The sequence below is a fragment of the Pholcus phalangioides genome, unplaced genomic scaffold (assembly GCF_987345545.1).
Source record: "Pholcus phalangioides strain wild (caught in Gottingen) unplaced genomic scaffold, Ppha-v1.0 ptg000007l_1, whole genome shotgun sequence".
Classification (NCBI taxonomy): Eukaryota; Metazoa; Arthropoda; class Arachnida; order Araneae; family Pholcidae; genus Pholcus; species Pholcus phalangioides.
Window position 1 is genome coordinate 5638688 of NW_028301600.1, and position 27481 is coordinate 5666168.

The 27481-nt window shown below is 35.7% G+C and overlaps 2 protein-coding genes across 4 annotated transcripts in view; one reads left to right on the forward strand and one right to left on the reverse strand.

Moving 5' to 3' along the window:
- Positions 1-1738: 1738 nt before the first annotated feature.
- On the forward strand, positions 1739-11912 carry LOC149084835 (ferric reductase 1-like). The gene is made up of 3 exons (XM_089233856.1): positions 1739-1990; positions 10597-10804; positions 11689-11912. The coding sequence occupies exons 1-3, from the start codon at positions 1771-1773 to the stop codon at positions 11768-11770; spliced, it is 510 nt and encodes a 169-aa protein (XP_089089982.1). The 5' UTR covers positions 1739-1770; the 3' UTR covers positions 11771-11912.
- A 14656-nt stretch (positions 11913-26568) lies between these two features.
- Positions 26569-27481, reverse strand: part of LOC149084836 (dorsal-ventral patterning tolloid-like protein 1) — a 148835-nt gene continuing 147922 nt past the window's right edge. For all 3 annotated transcript variants that reach the window (XM_089233858.1, XM_089233859.1, XM_089233857.1), the window contains one exon: positions 26569-27199. In XM_089233858.1, the coding sequence (XP_089089984.1) occupies positions 26883-27199 (317 nt within the window). In that variant the 3' untranslated portion in view covers positions 26569-26882. The remainder of the gene's footprint in view (positions 27200-27481) is intronic.

Consider the following 27481-nt stretch of genomic DNA (forward strand, 5'->3'; position numbering starts at 1 on the left):
CATTGTGATTATCATATTTATAAAGCTTTCATTATCCCCATCGGCTTCTTCATAAACCGGTCTAACTCGATGGGAGAAAAAGCTGTCGGTGATAATATCTCAGTCCTGTAATTATACGAGTGCTGTTACAAAGATAATAAAAGTATAACCATACACACACACACACTTTCCTACTAGTTTCAGAAGTAGGTATGAAAGAGAGTTGTTGGCTATAACTAATAGGTGACACATGACTGTAAAATATTGTTTATCTTGTTACACGAGATGAATTGTATGCTTAAAGCTTTGTGTTGCTAACTGCGGTTTGTTTGCACAAAACCTTATGATCGGAATGAACTCGTTTGTTTGTCTGATACATTCTAACTTGAAATATGTTTATCTTATTTTTCATAGACAGTTTATTTTTGAATTTTTTTGAAGCAGGGCTTATTGATAAGTGACATATGTACAGGACTATGAATAAATGAATAAAAATCAACTGTATTGTCAAGTACATTTAGAGCGAAGGAACACATAACCACTCGACCGTTTTGCATGTAAATTACAAAAGATACGTGGAATAAGTAGTAAGACACACAAAAGCGTCGATTAAAACAGGAAATATATTTTAGTTTGCCACTTATGGGAAACGATGCTTGAGAATTATAGGTGGGTGGTTATATATCACGGTTTATGCTACATAATAACCAGTATCAGTTCTATAGACTCCATTTTTGATATTTTAACTTGACAACCCAATTCCATAACGACACAAATTTCACTATGACACAAAATTTCATTTTTATTTGTCCTGTCCAATATGAATAAGTCAAGAGTTTGTATCAAAGTTGAAAGCAAAAAGAAATCGGATCAGACCTTATACTCTAACATTTCAATATCATTTCTATAATCTCGTGAATAATACGCCATATTCAAGCCGAATTTTACACGTGTGTATATATATATTTTTGGGAAATCCTGTCATTGTTTGGTCATTTTCTATTGTTCTGTCAAAATATATCTCTTCGTGAATGAAGCAATAAATCGAGGATTGGTGATTGCGGTCGAACTTCTACGAACATTCCATTTTGGTCATTTTATCATGTTTATATAGTACTTTCAGAGCAATATAACATAGCATATACGGTTTCTTTTTTTTTATCATTTTTTTTATTTTTTTAATAATTTTAAAGATAACACGGAAATTTTCATACCTACCGCGTGCTCGTAAGTAAACGTAAAATTTTAGTATTCCTGCCCCAATTTTTTGTTTTTCAGAATTACAATAAATTTTCCTGCACATCGCGGAAGAAAGTCACTCGAGCCTTTGACGGGAGCGTGAATATAAAATATCAGTTATGCACCACTTCATGTTAACTTTTATAACTTTCATTATTTCATAACAATGACGGAAAATACCATAAATCATGGGTTCAAAATTAAAAAAACCAAAATCTGAAATTGCATCATTTCTTATTATTTCCGTGAGCAAAAGAAAATTTCGCTTTCAAAGTTATTGACCTTGAAATGTCCGTCCATGCAGACCCGTAATAGTGACCTATTCGGAGGGTCTATTGGTCACTCGGGTGTGTCTATCGGTTTCGTGCAGTAGCAGGTGTGGTTTCAAGAAAGAATTCGGCAAAGTGTGTTTTTTTTTCTTCTTATTATTATACGTCTCGCTTTTGGCCCCGTTTAAGTGAACTTTATGTATCGAGAAGAAAATGACGTCCCAGAAAGGTTTTAGTTCTAGTGTGGTGTGCGTAACAGAAACGTTGTTGGGCTGCTTGTGCAATGGAGGTCCCGTTCCAACTCTTTTTGGTGCTGCTATTCGCAGTATTTTCGATTGCCGTGCTCCCGTTAAGTTTCGGATTTCCTCAAGGTGCACCGGCTGAAGCTTGTGAATCTTTAATACCGAGACATTATGGAACTGAACCACAGAATCCGAGAGAATCCCCGCATCGTTTTATAGCTTCTTCTAGTCATTATGACTATCGTACTGATGGAATATATGGTGAGTTATGGATTTTTTTGTCCAAGTATATGTACTTTAGAATATAACACTTATTCAGTCACAATTTAGCCTAATGTTTGCACATATTGCAGTGTCCTTTTTCTCGTAGGTTGTCCTTTTTGCTCAGTATCCTATTCACATGCTCGCGGGGCACACAACATTTTAGGGTCAAGAAATCATTTAAAATATTTTACATTCTCCTCTTGTAGGATTCTTGAATGATGTTTGTAAACACGAAGACTATAAGGGATTCGAAAAGGAACAAATGCTATGACATATTAAGGATCTATTTCATAAAAATACTGTATTTATGAATAATTACCAGGGCTGAGAATCGATTGAAATTTTTAATTGTTAATCAAAAAGTTTTAATCGATTAATCGACTGATTAATCAAGTTTTAATCGAATATTTTTGTACTCTAACCATTCATAACAAACATAGTATTGGTGATATTAATTGATGCTATAAAAATAATTATATTTCATTCGTTTCAAGCACCTATTTTCTAGATGTGAACAAATGTAGGAATAGATTAAGAAATTCTGGCTGCCCTCTGAAGCAATTAAATACGTTGAACACATTTTGCCATATCCTGCAATTTCGGATCTTGTCTTTTTAAAAAAAAAAAAAAAATCGATTATTTGAGGTTAGCCACTGATTTCGGAACAACTTTCGATCTCCATACTGTGTTTGTTGCTTGTTTCCTTCGGAAACTGTAGGAAATATCTAAGAGGGGGTTTCGCTCCCAAATGGTCCCGGGGGGGGGGGAAGGAACATGTTTCCCGAACGCCAAAACTGATGTTCACAGTGGAGACAATATATTTTGAGCTTTTCTTTTAAAACTCCAATCAAACTCAATTTTGAACTGAAATCCTTCCCTAAGTTTTCATTGAACCGACTCGTATTTCCCAATCCTAAAAAAAATTGATGAAATTATTGATTCATGATATGATATTTAAATATGATCTCTTATCTAAAAGATTATGGAGAGGGACATTATTTAATGCATCTAATCGGTTTCATCAAGTAACTAAAGTTAATTTACATACTCTTAATGACAATTTTAATTGAATTTTAACCGAATTAATAGAGTCGATTAACACAACTAAAATTTCATCGGTGATTTTTAACCCGATTAATCGGACCAGCCCTAATAATTACAAATACAAAGGCCACAACAGACAAAATTTTGCTTAATGAGGTGGCTAAAAAAGATGCCCATAAAAACTATGGATGTCAAATATATCCAAACTATATCAACAAACAGTAACCCAATAAGAGCAATAAAAAACCATAGTTACAGTTGTCTTATCTAAGAATGGATAGCTTGTCGATTTATCTCAATATGTTTATCGTAGTTCCTTTTAAACTTGTCAATTGAGTGTAAGAATTCACGACTCCTGGGGATAAGCTATTTCATTTATTCACAACCTTATTAAAGAAGAATGCCCTGCGACACCGCAACCTAGAATCGTCCCTTATCAGTCTATATAATAACAACAACACTTTGAAAATACAATGAAATAACAATATACTTTGTACAATATACTTATCTTTTTAAGGGGAATTGCCGAGATACCTCTACTCCTTTAAATTTTAGCAATGACTAGTTCAGATATTTTCTACAGTTGATTTCTCAGTGGAACATCTCTCCTAATACCCCTTAATTTGCATTTGCTAAAAATCGGATAAATCCTACTTCGTTAAAAAAGAAAGATAAGGTATTTTTTGAAGAGAATTTAGTGATTTCTGTTGCGCCATCTAATGGTTTAAAAGTTGAAAAAAATGTTAGAATTTAAAAACTTGAATTCAAAATTTTTCACCACATCTCATTGGTCGATTGTTTAATTTGAGCTTCAATTTATTGAAACACTAATCTAAGCTTTTTTCATGCCATAAAATTTATTTTATCTGTTGTATGTCTCCAGTAATCTTACGAAAATAGAGTGGGAAGGCTCTCTCTCTCTCTCTCTCTCTCAGCATTAAATTTTATAAATATTTAAATTCCTTGAATTTTTTCCCAATCAGGTCAACGGAAGTTGAAAAACTACTGAGACAAATACTCTGATTATCAACAATAATACGCGAAATATATGAATCACACAGTTATACAGGGTGCCCTGTAAGTGCTAGCACGACCTTAATCTCATCAACCGTCCGTCGTAGAGGTATGACTCTAATTTAAAAAATACTCAAGAAGGCTGTCCCTGCACCAGTTTTGAGAGGGAAAATACAGAGCGTCACAAAATAAAAAAATCTGAATATTTATACGGTCCCTTGTCCTCCAACTTTCAATTAGAAAATTGTTGTCCTGTATCTCTCCTGAGGACAGCAGAAATTTTTTTTTAGATATTTTGTTATCAATTGCTGTATTCTAGGAAAATATTCAAAGTTATTATATTTGTTATATGTATTTATAGTTTATTATTATAACTGCATACATATTACAGCTTATTTTGAAAAAAAAAACAAAACAAAAGCATGTACATTATGAGGTATCACATTTTTAAATAACAGCACACGTAATGTATAAGAAATAGGTAATATTTATATTACAAGATAAATTACCTACAAAAACACATCAAACAATACCTGAAATTTACACCAACTTAAATCTATCTCTACCTTTCTTCATATTAACTCTCACTTATCTTGAAGTTATTATCTTTTGCATTCTTAAATTATATTTTAACACGCATATAAGATATTAATATTATAATAAATATTAATTACAATTAATATCCAATTATAATAATATCCGTACAAGTACAATTCAGAGGTTTTCACACAAAACCTTATCATAGATTTGAAAACCTCTCTCTCTCATTAAAATTACAAATACAACGCCACAACAGGCAAAATGCCCAACGAGGGGCTGAGAAAAAGATGCCCATAAAAATATGGATGTCATATATTTCGAAAATGTAGCAATCCAATTAAAAATGCAATTAATAAAAATTAAAAACAATGTATACACGTGATAAAATATTATACAACGCCCATAAAGAGTACTTATGGTTGTCTTATTCTAAGTATGGATAGCTTCTCGATTTACCCCAATTAATAACAATCTACTGTTTATAAATGCTGATGAACATTTGGCGTTGAGATAATAATGTCCATTAACCTTCGCAGCGACATTTACGAGATATCTTACCTAACTTGATGCTTGGTATTTCGGCAATTCCAAGATAATTGCATTGTTAATTGCATTTTTAATTGGGTTGCTGTATTTTTGAAACATATGACAACCATATTTTTATGGGCATCTTTTTATCAGCCACCTCGTTAGGCATTTTGCCTGTTGTGGCGTTGTATTTGTATTTGTATTTGTATATCTAGCCTTCTTAAAACCCTCTTATTTTGGCAATGACGAGCATATACCGCATAAAACGTGTTTTACCACTACCTCCTATATACACTACTACCTCCTGTATATAGGAGAGATAGTGGTTTTACTCGCATTTATGTTTTTTCTCAGCTTTCTCCGTTTTTTAATTCAAATATCTCAGCGAATATTGCATTTAGACACGTGGAATTTTTCTTGTTTGATTTAGGAGAAACACGGCGACAATTTTCCAATTGGGTTTTTGAGCACAGGGTGTGCTTATAAAATGTTAATTTCACTTATTTTAATAACTATACAACCCCTTGCAATATGAATGTATCTGAGTTCTACACGCTATTTGGATGTTTTTTCTAATTGGAAGCATGCCTCTAGGATCAACGGTTTGCCAGTAATTTGCGGTGTGTGCTGTTAGCTAGCTATGCATCCTGTATAGTGCGTAACACATATAGCTTCCGTTCAATAATAAACTTGATTTCACGTAGTCGTTGATTTAAAATTCAGCATGAGATTATCGATTTGGATGGATAGATTCATATTTGGCACTTGGAATAAGTAATGGTCACGATGGTGGTTACCTGTCGGAATCTGTAAATCGTTTAGAATAAAAAAAAAATACATAGTTCAAGTTTTTCAGTCGGTCAAGCCTAAAAAGACAGGCCGAATAATATTTGTCTCGTACAATTTTTTGAGGTTATATCGTATGAGCTGTATAAGAGGATATCAAGTTCAATTACAACTTGCTCCGTATTGGAGCAAATGACAAATGATTCTGCAAGTGCGGATAATTCAATTATCAATGAGCACATTGCAGAAAAAAGAGAAAGTACAGATCATATACGATAAGATCACGATGAAAGCTGTTTGTTTAATCTTAAAGTGAAAGTAACTTCCCTACAAACAATAGCTGACCTCTAACGTCAAGTAAATGTCTCGTACGTTTTTTTTTTAATTTCGTGTTCGACCCCACCTTCGTTTGACCCTTAGGCGTTGCTCTTGCACCGGTTTTGAATCGGGTTGTGAGAGTTGTTATTTCTCCATCACAGCTCTTACTACAATTTCTTATATAGTACAGTAATCCTTTATGGATTTCTTTCAATTAACTGGGTCAGTCTTCAAAAAAATGCACAGATGTTATATTAATTTGATCGACGGTGTGTGTTGGTGCAGCGACATAACGAAATACTCCGAATATCTTCACTGTTATACAAATACAAGCACGAAGGCCACAATAGGCGAATTGCGCAACGAGGTGGTTGAAATAAAGGGTGCTCAAAAATATGGATGTAAAATAAAACTAAAATACAGAAACCCAATATAAAAGAAAAAAAAAATTAATAATATAAAATACACAACCCATAAAAAAGATTATGGTTGTCTTACAGGGTGTCTCACAATCGTTTTACGGTTTTAAAAATGGGATAGCAAGAAAACGGTGATAGATATTGTAGTCAATCTTGCGGAACATATATGTGCGAAGTCAGGAATTTCAGCTACGCTATTCATGTTGCAAGGGGTTGTATAGTTATTAAAATGAAAAAATAACTTTATATATGGACACCCTGTGCAAAAGAAGCCAATTTTTTTTGGCATCAAAAGAGAAATGGGAACAACTTTCTAATTGGCTTTTTTTGCACAGGGTGTCCATATATAAAGTTATTTTTTCATTTTAATAACTATACAACCCCTTGCAACATGAATAGCGTAGCTGAAATTATTGACTTCGCACATATATGTTCCGCAAGATTGACTACAATATCTATCACCGTTTTCTTGCTATCCCATTTTTAAAACCGTCAGTCGATTGTGGGACACTATGCATCCAAGTGTGGATCGCTTCTTGATTTATCCTAATATCTTTATCGTACTTCTTTTTAAACATGTCAGTTTTGTTAGAATTCACGCCCCCTGGAGATAAACGTTATTCCATTTATTAACAAACCTATTAGAGAGTAAAACTCCCTGCGACAAATCAACACGGAGTGCTTCCTTACTAAACGATACTGGTGTCCCCTTGATGAAGCAGTTGATTGGTGGTGTATTGATAACTTATGGTTCATCCTACCGCATGTGAGGGTTCTCCGTTAAGATGAGTTTCATTGTACAACTCCCTCCAAAATATTGGATATTTACAACGTGAATTTCACTTACCTTAATTAAGGATTATTAGCAGCCACTTATCAAGGCTGACAGGTAAAGCAGCCGATTTATTAATTCCAGCTAAGTCTCTTTTCTAATTCTGTATAATGCAAGGAATCCGATTCCCGTTGGCAGTAACGAATAGTGTACGATGATTGCTAGTTTCAATGTACGCATCCTTTTCGTCTCTATTTATCCTTTTTTTCGGAAATAATAGTGTAGAATGGTAATTATTTATAATTATAATAAAATATCAACTTCACATCCCTGCTAGAGAATGACCAAAAATTAAATTTTTCTCCTACCCAGGCATAATGTATAGGGAGATGAGGAGGTGAACTAAACACTGTCGTTTTTACCCATTTTCCTAGGCTTTCAGATTTCTTTTTTGTAGCGCCGTGTGAGGTAGAACGGGCAACTCGACTCGTTCAAGTAAGCACAACTATCAAGTCGAGGCTATTTGAGTTCGATTAAAGTATCCCCGTGTGAGGAGGTGCTTAGTCACGCTAGAATGTGCACGTTTGCATCTCTGTTATCAAACTCATTTATATTTCACATGATAATTTTCTTATTTACTGTATAAGGAGCTATTTTTTGCCAAAAATTGTGTCCCAAAAATTGGAGGGAGGGAGCGGTTTTCTTATACATGGATAGTATTATATAGATATATATTTTCCACCTTTTTCTCTAAATTTTAAGCCCAAAAAATCAGGGGGTTCCTTATGCACGATGGTTTGTTATACAAGTTAAAATACGGTAAGCTTCAGTTTCTGGAACAAGAAAAACCACCCTTATTAATGTATAGAAAAATCAGATATAGAATAATTTCGCATTCAAAACTCACTGAAAATGAGGGAAAGAACAGTTTATATTTAGGGACAAACTGGAGGAAAAATTCGAAACATTCTTTTGCAGTTGCAGTCAGTTTGTTAATACTTTTCTAAATTCTGATATGTCTCCTTAACTTTAAATGAACAATATCTTAGCGAATATTGGACTTAGAAACATGGAATTGTTTTTGGAGCTCAGAAGAGACAAGACAACAATTTTTTAATTGAAAGTTAGAGAATAGGGGGAACGTATAAAAAAATTAGAATTTTGTATCTCAGTATATCTACTGCCACAAGTAAAATGAATGACAAAATGGGCACGTTATTTTAATACTTTTTTCTAATCGAAAGTATATTTCTATCACCAACAGTGCAAAACATAAAGGGTGTATAACAATCCGACTTTACTCCCTGTATAGGCCTACTGTATCTTAATTTAAAGCTAGATCTATTTTTAATTAGAAATACAACGCATTTTAATTCGCTATTAAAAATGATATAATGGTATGATTTAATGATGTGTAAACATATTTACTGGTGCATTGTTATCAATTTTTAGTGTAATTTATTTTTGTAGCTTTTTTTTTTCTCTCTCTCTCTCTCTCTCCTTTAGAGGTTATACATATATATTATATTTCACAATTTTTTTAAAGCAATTTATGAGACTGCGAATATAGCAAATTTATCCAGCAACTAAGTTTTTTTTGCAAAGCCGCTTAAAATATCTTGCCACAGCTTTTTTTTTTTTATAAAGCAATACATTTTGTCACTTCTGTACTTAATGTTGCTTATGCGCAACCACAATTTTTCCTGTTCTACAACTACAGTGGATGCCTGACTTTTAATTCGCGTGACGACTTTTGTATCGTGACGATCGCACCAGACTTATTCATCGTGTGCAGTTACCTATGTAGTAACGTTTATAATCGTGATAAACAAGAAACCCCACGTGTAGTTCACTCTAATAAATAACTGATAATGACGTCCCATCCACGAAAAACGGGAATTAAAAAAAAAACGGCCATGAGATGACATTTTTCCTTGTTGTATATCATGAACATGAGGTATCGCATGAATGAAATCGAAGAACTTTATTCTTGCGTGCGTAACAATTACTAACGCAAATCGAAGTTGTCGTTTGATGTTTCCGCAAACACGGTTGTATATTGACAACTGATAAGGTTAAGCTCTGCAAGCTACATTATCTTGCAAGCACGACAGTACAAACAAACGTCTCTCCTCTACGGATACTGCAAACAACAACTAAGATTTGAGTTAGTTACGCATATGTTCTTGAGCAAATAAAGTTCCCCAATTCTATTGTTGCAATGATTTCGCCTCACTCGTCGATATATAATGTTACTCACACATTCTCCCCTGTCCCCCCCCCCCCACTCCTACATTGACACCACTCAGAGGTCAATGTAGTAGTCAACTAGTGATGTGACACTGTTCATATTTCTAACTGGTGCATCTCTATTATTATAAAAACGATATTAGCTGTTTGGTTGTTGTAAGTTATATACTATTTATAACAACTTAACTACGATAAAGGAAATGCAGGTGTTACATATAGAAATATCAACAGTGCCGTATCTCTAGTTTTTGACTAGTATTTGAAGTTGTGCTATATAGGAAATAGTTGTGTGACCCCTGTAAAAAAAATATTCATATTTCTTGGTTGTTTTTGGATTCTCAGTTTTTCGTAGACGCGTGATAGTTACAACGGTAGTAGTGCATCCAAGAAATATGAATATTTTTTTTACAGGGGTCACACAACTATTTCCTATATAGCACAACTTCAAATAGGCACAACTTTCGGTCAGTTGAAATGGCCTTTATAAAATGAAACAAAATACCTTTTTTATTGCGTTTAGAAATCGATCTGTTTGCTGGCTGGGTAAAACTATTAAAAAACGAACGCCTTTTTGTTACACTTTCTAGTTCGCTAAACTAACCCAGTTCTTTGATATCAGAAAAATACGATCGTTTGGCCCACAGACCATAACAGCTACCTGCGTAATCACCTCAGATGAGGCCATCTGTCAATATATCGAAAGTAATTCGTCTCCGAAAGGTCAGTGGCTCATTGTAGAAGTTGAGTTTAGAAGGAAGTCATTACATGACGTAACCAAGGACATATTCAAATTTCAGAAACAAGTAGAACTACAAATACTCGAATAATATCCCTATTGATTGATCGATCATTATAATGGATTATTTATTGATATTAATTAGATAATTTAAGAGTCGAAGCGATGATTTTTATATTGTATGCATATTTTACAGTGGAGCTTTCGGGATCACGTTTCAAGGGATTCTTAATCGCAGCGATAGATCCTCGTACCCATGAAAGAATTGGCGATTGGTTCCCCGTCGAAGGAACAACAATTTTGCCTTGCTCAGCTATCAGCCATGCTGATCCAGTTCCTAAAAAGAAAGTCATTTTGCTCTGGCATCCACCAAAAGATAGGAACAGGGGTCGCGTCGTTTTTGTGTAAGTAACACATTCTGTATTTTCTCTAATGTTTTATTTTATTTATTTTTCATATTATCTGACGTATCTAAACCATGTAACAAAAAAAGTTAAATCCTCCCCATTTAGTTCTTCACACGTGTTTCAATCAAATAAAACCGCATAAATTGAGAAATAAAATTGAGTCGTGACTTCTATTGTAAATGGAAAATCCTGTACTAATGTTTGTGTGTTAATATGTTCCGAGTTTTAGTTGACGTTAAGGAAGTCCACCACATGATTGTCACTCTTTCTAATCTCTTTAATAATTACAGGTATTACAAAATTGATAAATTCTACGAAAACTATTTTTCATACTTGAGATGAATCAATTTATACAGTGCATTAGACTCATAAATGACTCATGACCCAATAAAACAAGCCTCGCGCATTCCGTAGTCATTTCTAGCAACAAGACTGCCGAGGTCTGTAACATCTTGCAGACACAGTAGTTGTTGCAGCTGCGTCAAAAATTTAAGATATGCCAGCTGAACTTAGAAATGGAGGATTTCACTCTATTGCATCTACCTAAAGTGAATTATTTATCCGAAGTCGAAAAAATAACGATCTCGAGGTGTGAAAGTAATAATTACAGTAGCGTATATACGGAGAAATTTACATATAATTGGTTTCATTATACACTATATAATAATAAAAAGCCGTACATTTGCGGGGTGAAAAAAAGGAAACTCGATTATCGAAGTGTCGATTAACGATGGCCGATTGTGTACAATCGAGGCTATAACTTGTGAAACGTGTTACGCTGACCGCAAATGACCATTAGCGTCAGGAAACTGAGATTTCGAAATTTTTATCTCTCTTTTTTTTCGTATTTTTACATTTTAACCCTATTCATTTTTTTCCAGCGCTACTGTTTTGGAATCCTATGCGAACTATTTTACAGGAATGGTAGCTCGTGTTAAATCGGGAGGCGGCGATTCAGACTGAAGATAAATTTCGTGTGTGAGATGCTTATACCTTTTTAAAGTTTCTATTAATTATTTCCTCTTTAAATGTATATACGTCATATATCTATAATCTAAAAAGATGAAGAATCTTTAGACTTTGTAAATACATATTGAGAAGTAGAGCTTTTTTTATACCATAATATTTTGTACAGAAATGTTTTGAATAAAGTTTTGTTTTTCCTGTAACGAGATACTATCATTTTCATAAAGCAGGACCGTAACTGTTTTGCGCCGCCCGGGGCAAACATGATTTTGTCACCCCCACAACTTCAAAATTCGATAATTTTATAACAGTGTCCTTTGTTCCCACCTACTACCGCCCCTTCCTGCTCCCCTCTAATTCCGGCCCTGCATCAAGTTAATGCTAGATTACCTGATCTGGATGAGGTAGATTCAGACATATAAGGGAAGAAACTAACTACTTCTATTCGTCATTTTCATAATCTTACACGAAAAGTTCTAGGTCTAGGTCACTTTTGTTTTTAAAGACATCAAATTAACATTTTTTTCAGTTGATTTTCATTTATCCGTCAAACTAACTATTTCTATTAGTTTGTATAGAGAAGTGTTCCCCAACTTGAGCTCCGGGGAACTCCAGGGTGGGGCGCAGGCCATCACTAAGGTTTAAATAGGTATCTCTCTCTCTCTCTCTCACACACACACACAATTTTTCACCCAAACCTGTTACGTATTTGTAGCTATAAGTGCTTTCTTATTCAGTACTTTGTTCATGTTTAGTATGACCGAGCTAACAGTTGCAATACTAAATATTTATAGACACACAAGATAACAGAACGTAAATATATAGTACTAATGTAAGGCTATTTTACTTTGCAGAAAGGTAAATATTTCGCTCCATGAAGTAATAGGCTGCTAACAGCTTAATTTACACATCAAGTTATAATTACTCTGGTTGTTTGTGTTTTTTTGGACATGTGGAGTTATAAAAGCCAACACTACAAAACTGATAATTCTTACATCGTTATGTTATTTAAAATTATTTTAATTTAAATTAATTCATATACACACTCAATAGGTGCTGCCATTGAGTGTACAGTGGGACCTCCCTTAACGGACACCTCCCATTAGCGGACACTCGATAGCAGACAATAAAAGCAGGCAAAAACTCTAATTTTTTTCCTAACTATAGTTTGTGAATTTTTGTTCATAAATTGAGAATTTATCATATTCAACAGTGATTATGTATAATCCTAAGCTCTCTCGTATTGGTAAATATGATAATCCGTCAATTAATTACTTGATTCACCGCACATAACTATGGTCCAGGATGCTGATTCCACTTGGTAATGTTGGTTTTGTTTGCACATACTGATACGTGTGAAGAAAGCCAACATTACAAGACTGATAATGTTATGAACGTTTATTTTTTCCTCACACTTATTTTAATTTAATTTTTATTGCAAAATATGTGTAGTGCACGTATCATGTAAGGGTAAAAATAATTAAATTGGTTTAATTGAAGAAAATAAAGGTTATAATTCTTTTTTCCAAATTCATCAGACTTTCCAAATTTATTTGGGAATTATGCATAATCGCGGGCGAAAGTGATAAATGTAGTGAAATTTAATCAAGCTCTCTTTATATATATATATCGAGACGATTGATGATTATGCATGTATATAATAACAACCGGAGTATCACTTTTAGACGCAGTAACATATACGACTCAATTGCGACTGAAGCAAACGTCGTATAAACGTGAAAGTCGTATAGACGAGGTTTTTGTGTATAGCGGACACTCCCCGTTAGCGGACAAAAGTTTTGGTTCCATGGGTGTCCGTTATGGAGAGGTTCTATTGTATAGGCCTATTCTCTTGGGTTGTTTAGAGAGGTCTAGGTTTGAGGTTGATGGGTTACGGAAGAGAGTTTTAGAGAACCCGGGGATAATAGAGCAACCTGTCGACGAAGTAGTAATGTCCACGAACAAGTACATTTCAGAGGGGGGAATGATAGGTTGTGGACGAAATTGATGGGGAAAGGAGGATGGTGCAATTATATTGGGTAAATCTATGGTTAGGGAACTGGGCAACAGTGTGTGTGGGGATTTACGGCGTTTAGAGTGCCGTTGTCGTCCTGGGGGGGGGGGGTGGAAAGATTAGCACCTCTCAAAACGTTTTTCGTAGGCGCAGGTTCCGGGAAAGGGTAGTCTTGCGGATGAGAACGAACCAGGTAGGGGTGGATATTGGTGAGTCTCTGCTAGAGTACAGGGACACCTATTAGTATCTGCTCGGGAGGGGGTTCAGAGGTGGCAGTGATTCCAGTGCTGCCAAGGGTATAGAAGTAGGATCCGTCGCTTTAACGCAGGACTGAAAGACATTTGCTCCGCTCTTGGGGGTTAAGTTTTTGGAGCTTCTTACATTCTCTGATGGGAGGCTTCATTGGGATGGGATTCACCTAAATAGGAGGGGGAAGGGTAGGTGGTTTATGGTGGGCTTAGGTTAGACTTTCACTACCGGCCCAGGTAGACAAAAGTGTGGGTTAGTAAATGGTAATCAACACAGTATAAAAGGGGAATAATCTATTCCTCTTTATTCTCTTTATGCTGGGACTATCTCTGACAGGGATAGCTTCTCAATTGATACTATATCATAGGGAAAATTGAAAAAAGCCTGATAAACAAGAAAGACATTTTAGAAACTATGATAGCTTTTGGAGGCTCTTGATAGCCATTACAGAATATTGGGCAAACATTGGAAAAATGAATATTCTTACACATCTCTGGATACCTTACTTTTTTTTCAGAAACAAATTTAGTAGGAGAAGTCTTGATTTACGTCAAATCATGTTTGCAGGCTAGGCTAACGTACAGAGTAGTGATATTGAAACTACATGGGTTAAGCTTGTGTGTGTGTGTGAAAACAAAAAGAGTCATAAATTTATAGTAAGAGTTTGCTATAACCCATCGAATAGGGGACCCAAACTATCAACCCAAGCTTCATGATGAAATTTCTTACATATGTAAACATAAGAGGGTAGTTATATTAAGGGATTTTAATTATCCGGGTATTGATTAGGAGCAGAGACGACGGAACATATGTGCTCATGTTGTTGAAGCAATACCAATCATTTTAATGGAATTGTTCAGCAACACCAATCACATCATTCAAAGTTCATTATTACACTGAAAGCGATTTTTCAAATATGACTTAAAAAATAGAATTTTAAATCGCTGTTTATTTGTGTGTTTGTTTCGCTCCTTACGCATTACGAACCAACTCGAATTACATCTCACTCCAGTTTAATTCTGGATGTCATTGCTACTTCCAGTCGGATTCCAGTTCTTGACACCTCCATCTTCGAGGGTTGTTCGGACCACAAAATCCCCTTAATTAATTTTTCCCTTCAGCAATCTATTCCCTCCTACAAACTTACTACCAAACCAAATTTCAATAAGGCCAACTACCCCCTCATGCAAAATACTCATCGTTCCCACTTCTCCAATTTCTTATCGCTTTCCTCCTCTAACAACATTCATACCTTGTGGGCCACTTTCAAATCGACAGTCCTCAAATGCTTAGCTGCAGTTCCCAGTAAGAATGTCTCTTCTAAGTACATTTTCAACCCCCATGGATCAATAGATATATCATTCATTAAAAGAGAAAAATTCGCCGTACCGCCATCAAATACAAAGTAAACAAATCCCACTCACTTAAATACGCAATTTCTGCCTACACCCAAAACCTTAAAGACCTCATTTCTTTTCAAGAAACTAAATATATTTCTCACTCTTTACCAAATTATCTCAAAACCAATCCCTATAAATTTTAGAACTTCCTCCGTCCCAAATCAGCTGGCCCCCCATCTCTCAAAACTTCAACTAAAGACGTCTTTTCGCCTGCGGATATCGCCACTGAGTTCAATTTAGCATTCTGCTCCGTTTTCTCATTGGATCCCACACCCCTACAATACTGATTCACTGACTCCATTCACAACTCGAACCCAATCTTTATCTCTAGGGAGGGCATCATTAAATTACTGAAAAAACCCAAACCTCGCTCTTTGGGCCCGGATAGAATCCCTAACTACATTTTCAAATTCTGTGTTGAAGAAATCGCTGACTATATTTTGATTATTTTCAATGTTTCTCTAAATTCCTCCATTCTACCCTCTGATTGGAAAACAAACAAAATCATTCCAATTCACAAATCTGGTCCTCTTACCGATGACCTCAATTTCAGACCTATTGCAATCACTTCATCTTGCTGTAAGATTCTTGAACACATTATAGCAAAGGAAATCTCCGTGCCCATCTTGACTCCATAAAATTTTTCTTCCCTAATCAGCATGGTTTTAGATGTTCACTCTCCATCTCTTTTCTCCATCTCAATTGGCCCTATTCATCAATGACCTGTCGGGAGCCATCTATAAAAACTTACAAACTGACGTCATTTTCTTTTCAGATTTTTCAAAAGCATATGACAAAGTTCCCCACGATATAAGGCACTTTTTAAACTTTCCACACTCGGCTTAAACGTTCAATTGCTTAATTGGTTGAAAACCTTCTTAAAATATCGCAAACAATATGTCCATTTCAAAGACCACAACTCCCCATTGGCCACCGTAAATTCTGGAACCCCACAGGGATCAGTAATTTCCCCACTTCTATTCTTAATATTTATTAACGACCTCCCTGAAACCCTCAACTGTACCACTAGACTTTTTGCTGATGATTGCGTAATCTACCGCACCATAAATCACGAGTCAGACCAAGAACGTCTTTAACACAATCTCAATTCCATCTCCCAATGGTGCTCCACATGGCAAATGACTCTCAACATCTCTAAAACGGTTCTCATGAGAATTTCACGTAAACTCTCACCTTTTGAATTTTCAAACTCTATCAATAACTCCTCCATATCCCAGGTTTCCCAATATAAATACCTCGGTGTTATCATTTCAGCAGGCCTGCGCTGGAATAAACGCATCGATTAAATCTATCAAAAATGTCTCAATAAACTCTTTTTCCTTCGCCACAACCTTAAACTACTCGCGATGTTAGACTCCTCTGTTATCAAACCTATATTTCCCAGTCCTCTCCTATGCCTCCGAAATTTGGGACCCCTACACTGCTAGCAATATCGAGAAGCTGGAATCAATACAAAATAAATCCGCCCGCTTTATCTAGGACAGTAGGTCATCCTATGTGTCTGTCTCCGAACTTAAACGCGAACTTAATCTTCTCCCTCAAAGTACTCACCGTCTTTTTTCTCGATTAACCATGCTTTTAAAATTCTCCATGGACATTTAAATTTCGATATCACCGGTATTATCTCCAAGCCAACATATATCTCCAGCAGACTTGATCGTCCACTTAAGATACACCTTATCTCCGCTTCCACCGACTGCTTTAAATTTAGCTTCTTTCCGCATACCATAACTTACTCCCCTCCACTGTCGTTGATTCACCCACGCCATTTGTATTTTCGAAAGACGTAAAACTTTTTTTCTGTCACCATCAACCGCATTCTCATGTTTAGGCCTCGGCCAACATTATTATATGCATAAATAAATAAATATTGGTAGTGGTATATTGTACGTGTCTTTCATCCCGTGATCCAGAGTTCGACTGCTGATACGAACAAAAGATTCTACTTTTCAAGGTGCATCTATGTGATTTCTAGAAAGTGGAACAACTGGACATTTATACAAAAACGTCGGAACGGCTGAAATTACGTGAAAATACGGGATGTATGGTCACCCATGGCAGGGAGGCAACTGCCCCGGGCAGCAAAAGTTTGGAGGGCGGCAAATTTTGGGTGGGCACACAACACCGTTTTAAAATTATCAAACTTTCAATTGGTTGGGGCGGCAAATCAAGTTTGCTGGGGCGGTAAAATGATTAAAAAATCCTAATTTATACAAAAATTGCCACGTTTTTAAGACAAATAAATTCAATTGGTCGAATGGTCGACGCGTTTCGGCTCTTCAATGGAGAGCCGTCATCAGGACCTCGTGGTCAGAATTCAAACGAGTGAGTCGTGGAGGGGTGATGTTTACGTCTGGTCGTCCGAAGAGTTCGCCTTTTGTGATAAAAAAAATCCTAGTTATACGGCCCTAACCCATGGCCATCCCGACATATGAACTCCCTTTACGTACAGGCTTTTGGCAACAAATTTGTTCGACGTACAGTTTAAATGCAAAAGATATCAGTTTTATTAAGACTCTCAAGATGTACAGTTAAATACAAACCTCAAAAACTGACGTTAGCATAGAGCAGCGGTTCTCAACCTTTTTTGACTCGCGGAGCCCTTTCTGGTAAATAATTTCTATGGCGGAGCCCCTTATGCCCATTTTTTAAGTATTCCTCAAAGCTACCGGTTTATTTTTATTATTTATATAATAATATTTATAATTATTTTTTTCAAATTTACCGGTTTTTTAAAAATTTTTCTTCGAGTGGCCGCGGAGCCCCTAGAGAGTGCACACGGAGTCCCAATGGCTCCTCGGAGCACCGGTTGAGAACCGCTGGCATAGAGCATAGTTTCCCAACCTTTTTTGTCCTATCGCCCCTTCTTCATAAATTTTTTTCTCCCATCGCCCCCCCCCAACGCAATCTAACCCATAGGATCCTATGTTATACCCGTAGATTCTACCCCCCCCCCCCGGAACATTCAATCGCCTCCAAGGGGGCACGCCCACGTTTCGTTTTGAATCACTGGCATAGAGGAAATGAAGGCAAAAAAGATTGAGAGTGAGAACGTTTTTTTTTTCTCTCTCTCTCTCTCTCTCTTTCTATATAATATAATATACTGTATATATTCTCTCTCTCCTTTCAGCTATACCTTTCCCTATACATATAATGTATTTTTTTCCCTCGTCAAACCGTAGCGAGGAAAATATGAAGAAAAAAGATAATGCGCGCGCAATACCTTCTCTAGAGCAACCTGCTCTAGAAGGTATTCGCTGAGGGGTTAAGAGCTCGTAGCACACCAAGGCGTTTTCTAGGTGTCTCAGTTGAGGTAAAGGAGAAAAGTGGGAGAAAGCTGGAATGAGTTTTTACATATATTCAGTGCTGATATATCTCGTCGCTGTACGTTAAGAGTTTAATATAGAAATGCCACGTTTTTTCCCGTACTTTCAAAGAAGCCATCATAAATTTTAATTATTTTCTGAAAAATCGAGGATTAATATTATTTTTCCAACTTATTGTAAATGCTAAACTACGACTAAAAATGCAATTTTTATTTGCATTATGTAATATATTTGTCATATATTTATCATGACTAACTTCCCCCCTCCCCCATGAATTACATTTCAATTCACTGAAATTTGTAGTAGCGCTGAATTTCTACCGTTTCAGAATTTTTCAGTCATAATCTGGGTGACCATATGACCTGTATTTCCCGTATTTTTAGTCATTCCGACATTTTCGTGGAGGTGTCCCATTTTTTCCTGTATCGTCGACGAAGCCTATATAATTGCATATTTACCCTTTATTAAAATCAAGGATTATATTATAATATTAAATTACATAATACTTTAAACATGAATATTCATCTTACATATTTTGCGGCACAGTGGTGGTCGGTTAAACTTGGTTTTCTGTGGTTACCAACTTCGAGGCGTGAATGCGAACCGAATTCCCCGCAATCGAAGTCTAGCCGCAGAGAGCAATAAACCCACAACAGTAAAAATATCCAATCATCGGACCTCACTCATAGTCTTCAAAATAGATGGCAGCATTAAGACTTCACCCAAAACGCTGGATACGCACATAGACTGTTGGACATTCATGTACACTTCCGAAATTCTGGTACAACTCATTCGGTAGTTAATTTCCCATGGCGTCAGACCAAAACTGCGCTTGGTTTGAAAGACGAAAAAAAGGTCATCCTAACGCGTGGAGGTGACCATATGGCTTGTAATTCACGAGACGTTTTCGTATATAATTTTGGTCGCCAAAACTTTTTTAATAAAAGAGTTCGCATTTTCGCCATTATTTTCAACATTTCTTACTTGAATTTGAAAAAAATAATAAGAATTAGGATTTTTTCTTCATAACTTATGAATTATACTACGATAATTTTTGACTTTACCATAATTAATTATAGTCCTATAAATATTTGTCAAACATATACTGTATGTTTTTATATTGAATTTCATTTTCACCCATTGCCACTTGCAATAGCACTTTATTTCCCGACATTGGCGATTTTTCAGTGACATTTGCCAAGAAGGATAAAATTCATACCTCCATGAACTTTAGCGATAGATAGCCGCTTTAGTTGCCTTTGACAATTTTTTTTTGGCTCCTCTATTTGGCAACTTCACTAGTTTTTGATAATTTTTTTGGCTGCTGTAATTGGAAACTTTACACATCTTTAGCAATTTTTTTGGTTGTAATTGGAAACTTGCATTTGACAATTTTTGTACGATGATTGGCAATATCATAGGCACCGAAACCTAGGGACTGAGGCCCTTTGAGGCCCCCCCACCAATAAATTTTTTAAGGCCCCCGCAATAATTTATGAAAGTACAATGCAATGCACTTTCTCTCTCCTGCGTGTGCGCTTGAGTCCTGTATATACGGGACGACCAGTAACTTTCTCAACCCCCCCGCCCCCCAATATATTCTTCATGTCGGCGCTTTTGGGCGATATTCCGTATGTATCCCAATTTCCCAGACCCGTAACTGAGCCCAAGGGATCCCGATTTCCCAGAAGTTCCAAGCCGAAGGGGATCACACAAAAAGTTCTTATTTTATATATATATTTTTAGAAATTTTGATAGTTTCTCATTATATATGAACTCCAAAATAAAAGGAGGAAAAAGGGGAGGAGGACGAACTCCTTTTTTTCTGAGCATAACCGGGTTGCCCATACATCCCGTATTTCTTAGGACAGCCCCGACTTTTTGCAAGAATGTTCCTGTTTTTCCCGTTTTTTACACGAAGCCTACTTGTATTTTTATTCTTTATTGAAGTCAAATATTGAAATTATTTTTTAACTCATAAATTATATAATGATAATTATAAATAAGAATATTAATTTTCCACATTTGTCTTGTTGAACGTTTTATTTCGTGGAATTAATTTTAATCCACTGCAATTTCCAGTAGTGCTTAATTTACCGCCATTGCCAGTTTCATTGTTTCAGCAATATTTGGCAACTTTGTATACTTTTGGCGTCATTTTTAGCAATACTTAGGAATGTACCGTATTTTGAATCACAATGTCCCGTATTTCTCTCGATGAAATATGGTTAGTTTAAGCGTAACTCTTCCAAGAGGGGTCCGAGAAGTGACGTTACGAAACTGCGATTGAGACTCATTTATAAATTTATTATATAAATGCGTCTTAATCGCAGTATATAATAAGTATATAAATGCTTTATATACTGGCTATACGCATTTTATACCGGGGGGGCCATTGCCTCCCCTGGCTTTTGCAAATACACTAAAAATGGTATATATATATACATACAAATTGAGTACATGTTCTTTGCCCCCCCCCCCCGGAAAAAGTTGAAATGACGGCCCTGGGGCTTTACCTGCGATTTCTTCCGCATTTTAATGGAGAAAAATATGGTCTAAGCATACTGACCTATATATTCTACCGGAGCACCTTTCACGGGCCGGATGGAATAATAGAAACCCCTGCCACATTTGTCCCGCTGGCCGGAGGAAGTACACCCCTGATATAGAGAAAATTTTTTGTGTTCAAATTTCGAAAAGAAAAGCTCAGGATATTAATGAGCGTTTCCGGAAATATATATATACATGGCCCCCACATCCTGTAGCGGGGCTCCTAGGCTGGGATCTTTCACGGGCCCCTCCGTCAGACTTTTAACGGGCCCCTTCTGTAGTTAATTTATAGCTTGAAAAAGCAAAAAAATGATGATAATCGTCCCGGGCCCCTGTCAGCCCCTCCCCCCCTATGTGGGGGGCCATGTGTGTATATATATATATATGAAACCATGAAATTTAATGCCGATAAGGGTTAGTGCTGCCATCTATTAACAATAATTCAAACAATAGAATTCAACGACATTGTCTATAATATAAATTAAAACGAGATTATTATAATTATTATTATTTATTAGATTATTTTTATTATTTTAATAAAAAGTACATAGAATTTCATGATTATGGAGATTCAAACAATTTAAAAAAAAAAAAAAAAGTTGTCTGTTTTCTCAGTGGGGTCATCCTCATCTAATTATTTTATTTTTCTTATGATAATTAATTTTTATTAATAAATCTGGCCCGCTGTTTTTATTTATTTTTCATGCGATATGATTGGAACAGATGCGGTATGGTCCGGTCTTTTACGTATTCTCAACAAAGAAAACTCTTGACTATTTATTCTTCACATGAAGTTGTTAAAATGACGAATAGATGGCGTACGCATATAATATTACCAGTTTTTTAAAATTGTTACATATTTTTCTCCAGTAGGTTTGCTTGCACTACGTGGGGTGATTGTGCAATATTGAGTGGTGGTAGAGTGGAGTGCTTATCCCATCATCGCTATTTCGTTGGTGATTATGGGTTCGAACCTAGGCTCATGGCCCCCACATCTTAGAGCAGGGCCCCTAGGCTGGGATCTTTTGCGGGTCCCCCCGGCCAGACTTTTCACGAGCCCTTCTATAGTTAATTTATAGCGTGAAAAAGGCAAAAAATGATTAGAATTGTCCCGGGGCCCCAGGGCTAGAGCCCTGTCAGCCCCTCCCATGTGGGGCCCATACCTACGCTCTCTGTTTGTATATAACATCCTTTTTTCGACTATATCATAATTTTTTTGCAATGAATTATTTCAATTGTATCGATTTATAAAACGGAACCGCAAGAGACTGAAATAATATTTTATTTTAGACAGGATACCATTTTATAAAAAGGTGCACACACACAAACATAAAAGCATTAATCTATGAAGAGAATACTTTTTGATTCCGTCGAAGACAGGTTTCCGTCTCATACAGTGCCCGTCTTAGATAGGGGTTTCACTACACAACCTCGGCTCGTGGGCGGAGATACGGGGGGGGGCGTCAAAGGTGGAGTCGACTGATCTAATATATATATGTATATGTTAATTGACATCATCATCATCGTGCCCCCCAGCAATAATGACCGTGCCCCCCAGACTTCCAAGTCTATCTCCGCCTATCGGCTTACGAGAGTATCACTGTATTTGCAACGGGTGAGTTTGAGTACCATCTATCTTTCACGAAAGATAAATTAAAAAATGGGAATTTTTTTTTTTACGCAGCCTTGTTAAAAAAGAGGAGCTTTTCTCCGACTATTCCCTCAGCCAAGGGTTAGTTGCCATCTCTTTGGTTGACAATAGGAGACGTATTTCCTCACATTTAGGATCCTAATTTTTGGTTTCTTTTTTTATTTGACTGAACACAACAGACGAAACATACAATCAAAACAACTGCGAAAAACACAAAAAGACATAACGATGACGCAGACACACTGTGACTCCAAGGGACTAAAAGTACTTCCAGTGGGTCAATATGAATTAAACTAAAGAGTTAATTGGATTATGCAACAGCCTTGCTGAACTACTAATTGGCTAATATTTTATAAAATTATGTATATATTTTTGAATTTTTTGCTACGAATATGGTCAGCCTACCCATGTTCTTAAGTTAGAACCGCACTTTCTTTACCAAACGCAAATTTTCATTCAATTTTTATTTTTACGGGCTAAATTTCTGTTGACAAAATAGATAGCTCGCAAATTTTAGTAATGGCAACATTTTCATTGTATGTCGTATAAGAATTTTATATAATAACATATTATATAAATTTTATATAATAACATATTATATAAATTTTATATAATAACATATTATATAAATTTTATATAATAACATATTATATAAATTTTATATAATAACATATTATATAAATTTTATATAATATATTCTCCCACAATAATAATTTTTGAGAGGTTCAACCATTATAGCAACATTCTGCTCTTTCTTCAATAATAAGTTTTAAAATAAACCATAGAAGTTATTTTTCTTTCGGACACTGTTGGTGAAAAATCCGGAATATATATATATATCCCTTCTAAAAAATATACGACAAAATTTCAAACCAAGTCTCACATACAAAAAAAAAAATCAAGGGATGATCACAAGGACCAGCAAACCCATGATAAACATTCTTGGCCATTTTCCTGAGAGATATACATAATCATGTCACTGAAGAAGTTTTTTGGGCGAAAACAAATGGGATACATCGAAGAGTGATTATTGAAAGCTCCGAACGAGAATTCAGAGATTTATGATGCAGATTTCGTTGATATATACTGTAGTTTCAGCTGAAGTAAAGCATCTCTCTCATCTGTTCAAGCATTATGTTTTGGATGTGGAAGTATAAAAAATAATTTAAAATAAATAATAATTTACAATTCACTGCTTTTCCAAAAGTTAACTCATTTTTGACGGACATTGCGTTTCCGCAAGTGATAACAAATTGAGTTACTTGAAAAAATTTCACAAAAGTATAGTGAATTGAGTTATCCATTCATAAATATAAAAGTAAAAACTAATAGAATATATATATACTGTATATATATATATTTTTTAATACCAGGGTGATTCCATATGATTCCTCTTGCCGCATTTTACTGGCGAACCGATGATCCTAGAGGAATATTACGCATACTTATGTTTGGAAAACGTATCCAAATAACGTGTAGACCTCAGATACGTCATTCACGTTGCAAGGGGTTGTAAAGTTATTAAAATGTAAAAATTAACTTTTTATACGGCCACCCTGTCATAAAAAACCCAATTAGAAAGTTGTTGCACGGTCTTTCCTGAGGCAAAAAAAATCACGTTTTTGAATGCAATATTCGCTGAGATATTTGAATTCAGAAATCGTAGAAAAGTTTGGAAAGAACAGCATGAACTAACGAAAAACGCTTCTTTCCCTCGTTTATGCTGCTCTTTCCCAACACCATGATTTTTTTGAATTCAAATATCTCAACAAATATTGCACTCGGAAACGTGGAATTTTTCTTGTTGACCTCAGGACAGACGGGGCAACAACTTTCTAACTGGGTTTTTGAGGACAAGATGTCTGTATAAAAAGTTAAATTTTATATTTTAATAAGTATACAACCCTTTGCAATATGAATGCTGTATGTAAAGTCTACACGCTGTTTGGATACTTTTACCTAATTGGAAATGTACCTCCAGGATAAACGGTTCAACGGTGAAAGGGGAATTTTGGAATCATCCTGTATATAGGCTTGTCCTTGTATTTTTTAATCGATCGTTTCCTTTTTGTAGCATTTACACTTAGAATAAGAAAAAAAAAAGACTTTTTTGAATTACAAACTAACCAAAGAAACAAACAGGCCCGTGGCCAGAAATTTCTTTCGGAGGGAGACCGCTTGCATTTCGGGGGTGGGGAGGAACCCATACAAATATAACGCCACAACAGGCAAATTGCCCAACGAGGTGGCTGACTTAAGAACATCATGGATCCCCGAGCCATTTTTTGGAGGCCCTACCTACTACTACTAGTACACCACACATTCAACGAAACGGCGAATCACTCACGGCCCGGTTTGACTAGTGTTAGGGCCCGATACTGGGCCACCGTCCGGCGGTTGAGAAACACTGCTGCAGAGGCCGGTAACTGCCTCCTTTTCATTGAAGGACAGTTCACCCCAACATGAGAACAGCTCTTGCAAGAATTTCTGAACGGTTTTTAATGGAACTCAAATCCTAAAAATTCAACAGCTATCGCATACTAGTATTTTTGTTTCAGTGCACACACTCAGTCATCAGTGATATCCCATTTCAGTAAGCATTATGGTCCTGCAAAATAACATCTAGAGTCTAGAACTAGGGCGACCGTATGACTCGTGTTCTTAAAGATATTCCAGTATTTTCACGTAATTTTGTCCATCCTAAATTTTTATTAAAAAAATGTCCCGTTACTTCCCGTATTTTCAACGAAGCCTGCTTGAATTTTTATTTCTTATGATGGCATTACACTATAAAAGTTTTAGAAAAGTTCTTTTACAAAACTTGAAAAATGCAACCAATGAGCGTAGAAAAGAACTTGTAATTGAATATAACCAATAGAAAGAATTAGTTTTTTTGTAAAAGTTTTGTAAAAAATCTTTTATAAAACTTTTGTAGTGTAATCCCGGTCTTACTGAGATCAAGGATTAAATTTATTTTTGAAGCTTATAAATTATATTATAACTATAAACATCAATATTCATCCCACACATTTGTCTCAGTTTTTTTAACGTTCTTTTTGTAGAATTCATTCAAATATACTGTGATTTGCAGGAGTAATTCGTTTCCTGTCCTGGCGTTGGTGTTTTGGCAATATTAGGAAATATAGCCAACTTCGCTTATCGTAGGCATTAGTTTTAGTGGCAATTGACAATTTCTCGTATTTTCCCTTATATTTCTGATCCGAACTTCCCCTATTTTTCTCAAGATAATACGGGCAGCTTCTACCTAGCCCTATCATTCTGGCAGGGAGACTCATTAATACGGTGACCATATGACCCTTAGTTTAAGGACCATTCTCGTATTTTTGGTCATCCCGACGTTTTTTTTTATAAATCTGTACCTCTTCTTTAACGAACTTACTTGAATTTTTTTTCTTCACTGAGTGAAGGATGAAGATTATTTTCATTACTCATAATACTTTCGTTATTTGCCAATTTGCATCAAGTGCTCAAGTGGTTTTGGAAAGCAGTGTATGAACAGACTCAATACAGTGAATAGATCAAAATAAATTTCAATTTAAATCTTTTATTTTGTGGTCCTTCATGAATATTAATACATACATATATATCTCAATTTTTGTTTTCCCGCACATACAATAAAGAACTAAACCTTTTTGAAACTTGGTGCAAAATTCATTAAAAAGTGTCCAATAGAAACAATAAAATTATACAGAAAATAACTTTTCGAATTTCCATACCAAAAAAAAATAAAACACATCCATAAATTGGTCAAAATAATAAAGCTTTCTAAACACAGCCTTTGTTGTCACCAGCTCTTCTCTTGATTTGTGATACTTTGAGCACGTTAGTATTCAGTATCAAATCAAACTCATTGTATTTATTGATTTGCTTTCTCGTATTACACATCCGTTGGGTAGCTAGTATAGCGAGGAGTATGGATAACATCCAAATGAGAATGCAGACCAGGATGGACTGAGCAGTTGACGTGATCCATTGGGGGACGATTATCTCTGGGTTTGGTGTAGAAGTTACCTGCCTGTCGAGTCACGAAACTTGGACTGTGTTCGAGCTGCCGTAACTGCATCGTTAAAGCTTGATTTTGCGATAAAGATTTACGAACTCTTGCTTGTCTCTTGTAGAGTAGAACCCCGACGCATACCATGAGAATGAATAGGCATATGGCACCGCCACATCCCGCTAACAAAGGAAGATTACCTGCAAGAATACATTTTAGAACAGGTATGAAAATTTCATTGACAGTTAAAACGAAAATTTAAATAAATTTAAACTGTCATACTAGAATCACGTATTCTGTTATCATGAAATGTTCCACAACGACTATTTCAACCCTGCGCAATAATCGGAGATATACTTCTCTCTGTGCAAGCGAACAAAACCTTTTTTTGTTTTTCTTTTTTGAAAGATAGTTGACAATCAAACTCAGACGTTGCATAGATTGGATAGGATCGAGTAAAAAGGGAAAATATAGTATACAGA

Coding starts and splice junctions, on each gene's coding strand:
- LOC149084835 (XM_089233856.1), top strand. CDS start 1,771: ATGGAGGTCCCGTTCCAACTCTTTTTGGTGCTGCTATTCGCAGTATTT. Junction 1,991..10,596: donor TCGTACTGATGGAATATATG/GTGAGTTATGGA, acceptor CATATTTTACAG/TGGAGCTTTCGGGATCACGT. Junction 10,805..11,688: donor AGGGGTCGCGTCGTTTTTGT/GTAAGTAACACA, acceptor ATTTTTTTCCAG/CGCTACTGTTTTGGAATCCT.